General features: G+C 41.2%; 1 protein-coding gene across 1 annotated transcript in view; it reads left to right on the top strand.

The window, feature by feature from the left end:
• Positions 1 to 6,571: 6,571 nt before the first annotated feature.
• Positions 6,572 to 11,658, top strand: part of RIGI (RNA sensor RIG-I) — a 35,853-nt gene continuing 30,766 nt past the window's right edge. Inside the window, exons 1-2 of the mRNA XM_072841618.1 lie at positions 6,572 to 6,921; positions 8,436 to 8,570. Coding sequence (XP_072697719.1) covers positions 6,816 to 6,921; positions 8,436 to 8,570 — 241 coding nt within the window. The 5' untranslated portion in view covers positions 6,572 to 6,815. The remainder of the gene's footprint in view (positions 6,922 to 8,435; positions 8,571 to 11,658) is intronic.

Here is an 11,658-nt window from a genome sequence, read left to right as displayed (position 1 = left end):
TTATTGTGTATGCAGCCTACTTTCAAGTGGTTCAGAAAAAAACTGCGTATATAGATGGAGATGGTGATAAAGTAAATTGTGGCAAAATGTTAAAAATTGAGGGTAAAAATGTAGGAAGTCTTTATACTTAATTTTTGTAGTTTTTCTGTAAGTTTGAAATAATTTCAGAACAAGCTAATAAGGGCAGCCCCGGTAGTGCAGCAGTTTAGCGCCGCCTGCAGCCCGGGTTGTGATCCTGGAGACCTGGGATTGAGTCCCACGTCAGGCTTCCTGCATGGAGCCTGCTTCTCCCTCTGCCTGTGTCTCTGCCCCCCCACCCCCAATAAATAAATAATATTAAAAAAAAAAAAGAACAGGCTAATAAAATTACCCTTACAGGACTGCAAGGTTACCTGTGTGCGTGTGTCAGAGTTTTCAGCCATGTATACTCAGCAAAAGGAAAATGTCAGACAAACATGCAGTAACTATTAAAGCCACTTTGTGAGAAAGAGCCAGAGTCACTAGGGAGGTGTTCTGGTCCCATTTATAAGGCCAATCCTGTTGAGATAAGGATCTTAGTCTGAGATACACAGTTATAACTGCTCTTGTTTCCATGCTCAGAAGCAAGCTGTGAGGGGTATAAAATCAAAGGAGAGTTCTTAAAAATTTAGGATGGAGGGAAGACAAGCTTTCTAGGAAGGAGATCCTGGGACAGGAAAAGTTTAAAGCAAAGCAGAGTAGTAACAGATGCAGCAGAGTTCCTGAATGGTAGAGCACAGAACACAGGTGAGTGGATTCGTGATGGATAGAAGCAGAGGCGAGTCTTATTACTCTAAAGTGACTGAAGTAATGCACATTTGTGAGTAGATGTGTTAAGATGAGGTGGTTCATACTGTAAAACCTGTCATCCTGTCTTCTGAGAGAAGTGGGTCACAAAACTGGGCTTCAGGAGAGGAATGAGAAAAAGGCCACTGAGGGTCATGGAGAGGGTTAGCTAAGAATCACTGATGAGTGCTGAGACCAGAGGCCTCCCCTTAAAGACACAGGATATTTTATGGGACACCATAAAATGATTTTTTTTTCCTGGTAGCATTCACCACTGCGGGAGCAGAAGCAGAAACCAATGTTGGACAAATAGTATGTACTCAGTATTTATACAGTGAATGAATAAATGGATGGTTTATGGTTGGAGTTCTGAATGTAACTAGTAAAAGAGGGAGGGACAAGGGAGTTGAGTAAGCTACTGGTGAATTGATGCATTCTGGCATCTTGGCTGTGTAGGGAAGGAAGTGAAGCTATGAGGTGAGCAGGGGGTTGAAGAATTTGTTTTCCAGTGAGGTTCAAATAGATAAAATGGAAGTAGGTGTAAGAAGCCTGAAGAAATTGAGAGTGCCTAATTCTAGGTATCATTGGAAGTAACTAGAATGGGTAGGGCTGGAGTTGAAGGTAATTGGAATTGTTAGTGTTCAATGAGCTGGAAGTGTCCTCTGCATGAAAGATACTGTGGGTGATAGGAGATAAAGGATGGAGAAGAAAAGGGGGAGTTGTGTCATGGGTATTATATCTTGTCCTTTAAACTATGCTTGTGTTCTGCTGTAGCAGCTGGCACGTGTACAAAGATAAAAACTTGGTAAATAATTGATTATTCTGAGTTTTTAGTCAATGCCTGGAACATTTACATATTAGAAAACAGTATGTGAGATAAGACCATTTAAAAAAGTACAGTAAGATTGGTTTTTACAAGGTCATGGAACTTAAGAAATTCTTACTCTACCTGCCAGGGGTATTAGGGGCCGGTAAATCCTTTGGATCTATACCTGAGAAAAGCAAGAGACCAGGAAAATGGAAGTTGTTAGATCAAGGTCTGAGTTGATAAATTTATCCCCATAAAAGCTGCAGCTGTGATGTTTACCAGAACATTAGATGATGTACTTTTATACAGACACGAGGGGGGCAGATTTTGGTATCTAATATTTGCTTAGAGTAGGCTGCTTCTCTGACCATCTGTACTTTAAATAGGGAAGCAGTTCTCTCCTAGGCAAAAGGATATCTCTCTGCTTTTCTGTCTCTAAAATTCATTTATTCATCAAACATTGAGTACCTGTGGTTCAAGTCTGTGCTAAATGCTAGGAGTTTAACAATGAATAGGGTGAAACCAACAGGAATTTTATAGAAGGTGGAAATGGAACAATTAAATTTGTTCTTAAACAACCAGCAGTAATGTAGAAGTTTGTGGAGTGGGGAATCCTAGATGAGACACTGCTTGAGAAACTGCAGTAGCTCAAACCAGAAATCAGAAGGACCTGTAGAAGAAGAATAGGGATCCAGGGGAGAGGCTGGACTCAGTAAATTTCTGCAGTAGACTAGACCCAATTTGAGTACTGAGTAGATGAGGATGGGCTATGAGAAAGAGGGAAAAGTCTGGTATGAGATTTACCACCACCACCACCACCACCACCACCACCACCCCACCCCATGTGAGAGTTTGATGCCTGAGAGTTCAGTGATAACATTCAAGGTAGGAAATAAAAGAATAGGGATAGTTTGGGGAGGACATTTCAGTTTGATATTGAGCTGCCTAGAGCTGCACTGCCAGTATAGTAGCTACTAGGCACATGTGAATATTATTTGAAATGTGGATAGTAAAACAGGAACTGAATTCTAAATTTTGTTTATTGAGGCTCATGGCTACCATATTGGCCAATACAGATAGAGAGCAATTCCATCATCACAGAAAATTCTTTTGGACAGCATGGAGGACACTCAGGCAGATGAAGATTTCCAGTGGGTGGCCGGAAATAGTATGAATCTTGGAGGAGAGATTGGAACTAGGGAGGTGATTTAGGAGTCACTGGGAAACTAGGGAGTACTAGTGAGGTTGTAGAAGTGGATGAGCTCTCCCAGAGAGTAGAACAAGAAGAGAAGCAGGCATAAATGAAAACTAGAAAATATAAGATTAAGGAGGCTGGCAGAAGGAAAACTTTAAAGAGAGACCAAGAATTGTTCCCTCTGGTCCCATATACTTTCTTGCCTCTTCAATTTTATGTTGTATCTCCTGTATCAAATGCAGTGTCCTGCATGCAGTAGGATATAAACAGAATTTCCAAGAGGTTAGTCTTACTTTTAAATTCTTGGAGCATGTCACTGTTACCTTCATGTGATCATTGAATCAGGGAATTCTCTACTGGGTGGAGCAGATTAGGCCACCTACAAGAATATCTAATACCATTTTTAGAATACAGGACTGGGAAGTACAATCTTTTGACCCTGCCCTATTAATTACCCTCCTCTATACTTTTCCTTCATGCTCAGCTATGATTTTCCAGATTATGTTTAAAACACTCCCTTGCAGTACCCTCCAACCCTCTTGACCTTCTGTCTCTCCTCGTTCACTTAGTTTAGGGGTCAGCGACCTTTTCCTGTAAAGGCCAGATAGTAAATATTTTAGGCTTTATGAGCTATATGTAGTTTCTGTTATGTAGTCTTTTTTTTTTTTTTTTTGCAGCACTTTAAAAATATTAAAACAATCTTTAGCTTGTGGCCTGTTTAAAAATAAGTCATATGCCAGATCTGCAACAGTAGTTTTACCTAGCAAGACCTCTATCTGGATCAACCCAACTCTTCAGTTGTGTCTACATGCATCCTGTTGAGTGTTTTGAAGGAAATCAGTAACTGCAGATGGCTGTCACGGTGAAAACACAATCCCCAGCTTCAACTTCATACGTTAGTGGACAAGTTTCTCTAGTGTTCTTGCTCATTGGTACAATGGGTATATTTCATACCTCACCCTTCCCACTTGTCTCTATCACATGCTTTCCATAGGGCTGGGCAGTTCTGGCCAGCACAAAGGTTGGGTAAGCAAACCCTGTTTACCAAAATACCTCTCTAGCAAGAGGTGTAAATACTAGGAAAGGTAAAGAATTGTAATTTTTGCGTTCAACCTACCATAGAATCCATCTTTGTTCCATCAATGGATGAAGCTCTCTTTCTCTAGGCCTTTAGTTCTCACACTTTTGTATGCATCAGTGTCATTTGTAAGTTTTGTTAAAACAGATTGCTGAGGCCCACACCCACAGTTTCTGATTCAGAACATCTGTGATGCCAAGAATTTGCTCTTCTAACGAGTTTCCAAGTGGTTCTGATGCCACTGGCCTACAAACTACAGTTTGAGAACCACTGTTCTAGGTCATTCCCTCCACGTGTGCTCAGGATTTCACTTACCCCACTTTAGTAGAAATACTGATTTTTGAAGTATCCTCCATTTTTCTTTAATCTCATGTTTTTTTTAGTTACTTTGCTACTTAGAACAAGGTCTGGACCAGCAGCATCAGCATCACATCAGTGTCAGCTTGTTAGAAATGCAGAGTCTCAGACCTACAAGGTCAGAATCTGCACTTTAAAAGACCTATGTGGGCATTCATGTGTGAGAAGCCCTGCCTGTGGATCATTCTCAGCAGGCAAGTGAGCAGGTTCTTGATTTTTCTCCTCCAAGCCTGCCCATCTATCTTCCAGTGTCCACGTTACTGATGGCACCACCATTCATGCAGCTGCTCAGGCTAAACAGGAATTATTCTTTCTCACATGTCCTACATCCAGTTCACCACCAAATTGTGTGATTTTAGAATTATATATCCTGCAATTTCACTTATACAGGTTTGTTCTTGATCCAAGATACCATCATCTCTCTGGTGCTGGTCCCAACTTCTTACCTGGTTACTCGGCATCCAGCCTGTTCCCCTGAAGCTTGTTTTCTTCCAGTCAACCACAGTGCTCCTTTAAAAACAGATCTTCTACTTCCTCTCAAAATCCTACAATGGTTCTCTGTCATATTTAATATAAAATCCAAAGCCAAAGTTGTCCAGTGGTCTGTCAGACTGTATGTGAACTGCCTTGGCCACCTCTCCTCCCCTCAGACCACTTCACTCTAGCAACTCTGCTCACCTCTTTTACTTTCGCAGGCCTGGTTCACTCCTGGGTTTTTTGTGCTTTTTCCCTTTTCCTTTCCTTTCCCCTTTCCTTTCCCTTTCCTTTCCCTTCCCTTCCTTTACTTTCCCCTTTACTTACTTTCCCCTTTACTTTCCCTTTCCCTTTCCCATTTACTTTCCCTTTCCTTCCCTTTCCCTTTCCCCTCCTCTCCTCTCCTCTCCTCCTCCTTTCTCCTTCTCCTTTGCACTTTGTTTAGTAGAATGCTTTTTCACCCAAATGACCTGCTCTCTCACTTCATTTAGGTCATCCCTCATTAGCTCATCTGATATAAGCAGCCCTCACGACTCTATTCTCTTATCTGGCTTTATTTATTTCTCCTTCTTGAACTTACTCATATATTTTGTCTGTCTGCCACGCTGGACTAGACTAAGCTGTAAACCTGTCTTCTCCATTTTAGTCACGGTGCTACCATTCTTCTAGTTGCTCAAACCAGATGCCTGGAATGTAGCTTTGAGTCCCCTCCCCCTTTCCTTTCCACTGCTGCTCACTCCTATTGCTAAAGTATATCTGAAACATTTCATTTCTTACACTCTCCATGTCTACTGTCCTTATCTGTGATCCCATCATCTCTTGAGTCTCCTCTCATTGATACTTGTTCTGCATAGGAGCCAGGGGGCAAGTCTTTTCTAAAAATGTGATCAAATTACTCCTTAAAGTCCTGCTATGTGTTCCTATTGTACTTTATCCCTTGCCTTACAAGGCCCTGTTTACCAATGCAGCAACACTACATGCCATTTATCCCTTGTTCACCTTTTTTTTTTCTTTGATTCATTTGTGCTCTCTATCCCCCTGCGTAGAATCCCTCTCTTCCTACTCTTTTGGTTAATTCCTCCCCCATTTTTAAGGACTCAGCTGAAATGTGACCTACCCAGAGATATATATGCCTTTACCACTGTATTAAAATAGTTTTTTCCAACCTCCATTATTTTCTGTCTCGGACCCTATTTGATTTCTTTGTATCATTTCATATTTGCTTGAAAGACACTTTTAAGAAAATGAAATGGTAAGTCACAGTCTGGGAGAAGGTATTTGGGTGGGATACATGCATTCGACAATGGGCTCATCTCCAGAATAAATAACTTGTAAATCTATAATATAAAGGAAACACAATCAGGCAAAAAGATGGGAACAAATGCCTCACAAAAGAAGATGAATGGCCAATAAACACATGCAAATATGCTCACGTTAACTGTTCGAGGAGTTAAAGTCAAAACCACATTGATAGACAATGATGGCAAATTGACCAATGTAGATCTACTGGATCTCTTCGTCTACCGCTAGGAATGCAAAACGGTACGTCTGTTTTTGAAAACGGGTGGCAGGTTTCTGTGGAGTTAAACATTCACTTACCATAGGACCTACACGCCCTGGGGGAAGCAGTTACCACCCATATACATTTTTCAAAACTCATGGAATCGTACACTTAAAATTTGCGCATTTTATTGAATCTAAACTTTGCTATAAAAGCAAAATGGGGGGAAAAACCCCAAAATGATAATCAGAAAAGTTCCCGGGGGGTTGTCCTCGGTCCTTCCGGAGGACCCAGAGGGACCCGGTCGCGGGCGCCTCCAGATTGGCAAGCCAGGCACTCGGAGGACGCGAAACGAAAGCTCGGGAAGAGTGCGGTTGGCCCGGGAGGCGGGGCAGCGGCCGCGCACCCCCACACCCCAGGCCCGCGGCCGCCAGTTGCGGTTTCGATTTCCCATCCGCAGTTGGGGTTCCCCGGCGGCGGCCCCGCCTCTCAGCGCTGGGTCTGCGTCCGCTGCCTGAGATCCCTACAAGCCCGGCACAGGCATTTAAGGGAGTGAGCGCGGGCGAGGTGCGGACGTCCCCGGGAGCTGAGCTGCAGAATGACGGCCGAGGAGCGGCGAAACCTGCACGCCTTCCGGGACTATGTCATCAAGACTCTGGACCCTGCCTACATCCTGAGCTACATGGCCCCCTGGTTTAAGGATGGTGAGTGGTCCCCAGGGACGCCTGCCCCTCGGAGCAAGGAAACCACTCAGGACTCTGTTCTCCCCTTTTAATCAACACAAGTAGCATGCTAGGAACGCGGATGTTGAGGCAGGATCCTCAGGATTGTAGCCTGGAGTTCGCCAGGACAGTCTGAGGAGCCTTTAGGGGTCCAGATGGAGAAACAGCCCCAGAGAAGGGAAATGACTTGTGTAGGTGTGCACCTCTATTTAGGTTCAAGAAGGGGGAAACAAACCATTGTCCATTTTACTTTCTCTAATGCTTAATGTCTACCGTGTCTTCAGCTTTGTAGTGACAATAGAGATTCAGGAGTGAGATGTAGGCCCCTCTTTAAAATACTTTGCAGCCCAAGATTTTGTGGGAGTGGAGACTGCTGAGTATGTAAATGATTGCAAAATGCTTCAAGGTAATTGACAGTGACTTTGACAGTGACTCTTGCCGAGTCTTCTCTGCACTTAGGAATTACTGGAAGCTTGCCAGGGGTAAGAGACTCTGGGCTGAATGGCTGCCGGCTTCATTTCAGGTGTTTCTGTCTAGATTTTGGAGACACCTGATGATAGATCTTTGTTAATTTGAATCCAGGTGCACTGCACTGGAGAGGAACAGAGGCTTTGAGGAAAGAGGAAAAAGGAGGTGATGCCTGGAAGGAGCTGAAAGGAGAAAGGGGGATCTGGTCACTCCTTTTCAGGCTCCAAGTGCGGAAATATCAAGTGGCAGGACATGTGAAGGCAACCATTTGGTCATTGCCCCAGACATGGAGTTAGTGTACAAAGTCATGTGACCACCAGCAGTTTGGTGGATAGTTTTCTGTTCCTCGGCCTTGTGTGTGTGTGTGTGTGTGTGTGTGTGTTTAGCTCCTCTTGCCTTTTCTCCCATATTTCATACTGTCTAAGCAAAAACCTGGAAAGAGGACCATGAAAGTATTTCTAACTCTGCTTTCTGAGTCTGGTGTAATTAAAGATGCCATGGAGTGGTCCCATCTCCTTTATTGTGGGTATACTTTTTCCACACATTGTTAAGAAACTCTCTTTTTAAAGGATTGCCCTAGAATATGTTCCCAGACTTCCCACCAAACTAGAAGAAACTTCTAGAGAGGATGCAGGGTGGAGGGAAGGTAGGTTGATGAAGAATGAGCATCATCTGCCTGAACAGAGACTTTGCTGCCTTCTTGCAGTTCCTTCCATTGCTGGGATTTGTTACAATCGCCATCCCCATTTTTTTTTTTTTAAAGATTTTATTTATTCGTGAGAGAGAGAGGTAGAGACATAGGCAGAGGAAGAAGCAGGCTCCTTGCAGGGAGCCGGATGTGGGACTCGATCCCCAGCCCAGATCCTGGGATTGTGCCCTGAGCTGAAGGCAGACATTCAACTACTGAGCCACCCAGGTGTCCCTTGCCATCCCTATTTGAGAAAGTCTGACAACCCTTTTCAGGTTTTTTTTTTTTTCTTCAGTGATTAGTGGTTCTGCAGTTTGATGAGCCACTCTTCTATTTGTAGATGAGGTGCAGTATATTCAGGCTGAGAAGAACAATAAAGGCACGATGGAGGCTGCCTCACTTTTTCTTAAGTGCCTATTGGAGCTCCAAGAAGAAGGCTGGTTCCGTGGCTTTTTGGATGCCCTTGGTCATGCAGGTTAGTTCATTCTTCTTACTCATAAATCAGGATATTAACTGACTGTTTCAGAATGCGGTAAAAGTGAAATGCTATTAATTTTGAGCTATCCTCATGTGCTTCATGTTGCTTAATCTGAGGCAATGTAAAGATTACTTTCAATCACGATATAATTTGCCTACCTGAAATATCCAAAGGAATCTGCAGATTGTTGGGAGAGTTTAACAAGCTTATTAGATATAAGATTAGTATACAAAAATTAATTGCATTTCTGCACCATACACAAAAACAAACTCAAAATGGATTAAAAACTTAAATGTAAGACCTGAAACCATAAAATTCCTAGAAGAAAACATAGGCAGTGATATCTTTGACATCAGCCATAGAAACATTTTTTTACATTGATCTACTTTAGCAAGAGAAATAAAGCAAAATTAAACTATTGGAACTACATCAAATAAAAAGCTTTTGCACAGCAAAGGAAATCATCAACAAAATAAGACAACCTACTGATTGGGAGAAGATATTTGCAAATGTATCCAATTAGGGGTTAATATCCAAAATATATGAAGAACTTATACAACTCAACACCAAAAAGTCAAACAATCTTTTTTTTTTTTTAAAGATTATTTATTTATTTATTCATGAGAGGCACAGAGACAGAGAGAGAGGCAGAGACACAGGCAGAGGGAGAAGTAGGCTCCATGCAGGGAGCCTGATGTGGGACTCAATTCCGGGTCTCCAGAATCAGGCCCTGGACTGAAGGTGGTGCTAAACCACTGGGGCTGCCCCAAAGTCAAACAATCTGATTAAAAAATTGGCAGAATGTTAAGCAACTACAAAATACTAAATAAAAAGTTTGGCAAGCCCCCCCCCCCAAAAAACAAAAGACAGAAGACACGAATAGACATTTTTCCGAAGAAGACCAACAGACACGTGGAAAGATGCTCAGCATCACTAACCATCAGGGAAATGAAAATGAGAACCATAATGAGATGTCACCTCACACCTGTCAGAATGGCCAAAATCAAAAGCACAAGAAATAATAAATGTTGGTGAGGATGTGCAGAAAAAAGAATCCTAATGCATTGTTGGTGAGAATGCAAACTAATGCAGCCACTGTGGAAAACAGTATGGAGTTTCTCCAAATATTAAAAACAAAATTACCATATGGTCCCATAATTCCACTACTGGGTATTTATCCAAAGAGAATGAAAATACTAATTTAAAGGGATATAGGAACCCTATGTCTATTGCAGTATTATTTACAATAACCAAGTTATGGAAACAACCCAAATGTCCATCCACAGATAAATGGATAAAGATGTGCTATATATATACAATGGAATATTAGTCATAAAAAAGAATGAGATCTTGCCATTTGCAACAGCATGGATGGATCTAGAGGGTATAATGCTAAGTGAAATAAGTCAGAGAAAGACAAATACCATATGATTTTATTTATATGGGGAATTTTTTAAAAAATATTTATTTATTTATTTATTTATTTATTTATTTATTTATTTATTCAGAGAGAGAGAGAGAGAGGCAAAGACACAGGCAGAGGGAGAAGCAGGCTCCTTGCAGGAAGGAATGTATTAAGGAAAAACCTAGCAAAAGATGTGTCAAGTCTGAATGGAGAAAATTATAAAATGTTATTGAAAAATATTAAAGAAGTCCTATCTAAGTGGAAATACATACCCATGCACATGGAGAGAAGGACTTGATACCATAAAAATATCTGCTCTCCCAACGTTGATTTCTATATTCAATACAATTTTAATAAAAATCCTATATGCCTTTTCATGTGCTTGAGAAATTTATAAAGGATTCTAAAATGGAAATGGAAAAATTAAGATCCAAGAATAGTCAGGACATTCCTAAGAAGAATTAAGTAGGCTGAGGCTTTCCCTTCTAGGTAGCAAGATTTATTATAGAGCCATAGGCATTGAAACAGTGTAACATCTCAATGTGTAACATTGGTACTGGCATCTGCCAACTGGCCATTGAAATAGAATGGAGAGCCTTCAATTAAACTCATATATAAATGAAAACCTGATATATTTGAGATAACTGGGAAAGGAAAATCCTTAGGAATAGAAGGGTTTTTAATAAATTGCAGTGGGCCAGGATGCCTGGTGGCTCAGGGCATGATCCTGGTGCAGGGATCAAGTTCTGCTTGGGTCTCCCCACAGGGAGCCTGCTTCTCCCTCTGCCTGTGTCTCTGCCTCTCTCTCTCTCTGTCTGAGACACACACACACACACACACAGAGAGAGAGAGAGAGAGGCAGAGACACAGGCAGAGGAAGAAGCAGGCTCCATGCAGGGAGCCCGACAGGGGACTCGATCCTGGGTCTCCAGGATCAGGCCCTGGGCTGAAGGCGGCGCTAAACTGCTGAGCCTCCCGGGCTGCCCGATAAATAAAATCTTTAAAGAAACATTGCAGTGGGCCATTATAAACAGGATAATGTTAAAAAAACAAACCCTAAATTACATATCCATGTAAAATAAATTTGTATTTCTTAGCTCATTGCATTCACACTTACACATGAAATGAATTCATAAGAATTAAAGATGTAATTCTAAAAAGGCAAAAATTTAACAATTTTAGAAAAGAATATAGAATAATTATTTATGACCTTAGAGGTATGGCAGGATTTATGAAACAAGACATTAAAGCATTATCCATAAAAGACAAATTGATATGTTTGATGACATTAAAATTAAAAATATGTCAAAACACACGAAAATGAAAAAACAAGATACAGACTGGGAGAGGTTATTTGCAAAATATATTATTACCAAGATGATTATATCTAGAATATGTTAAAAAGCTTTAAAGTCAGTTAGAAAAAGAAAGAAAACAACTACAGGTCAAAAGTGTGAACTGACATTATAAAGAATAGTAAATAAGGAAAGGTTAATAAACATGGAAAGATTCTTAGCCCAAATAGCAATTAGGGAATTGTGACTTAGGAACTCTATAAGATAGCATTTTATTAACTACTAGATAGCAAAACTTAGGAAGTCCAACAATGCTAGGGCTTGAAGAGAATATTTAATAATGGGAAATCGTAACTGTCACTACAAGTATTTTGAAAAACATTTG

This window comes from Canis lupus, chromosome 10 (genome assembly GCF_048164855.1).
Source record: "Canis lupus baileyi chromosome 10, mCanLup2.hap1, whole genome shotgun sequence".
NCBI classification, from domain to species: domain Eukaryota; kingdom Metazoa; phylum Chordata; class Mammalia; order Carnivora; family Canidae; genus Canis; species Canis lupus.
The sequence above is the reverse complement of the archived record's forward strand: the minus strand, read 5'-3'. Positions and strand labels throughout refer to the sequence as shown.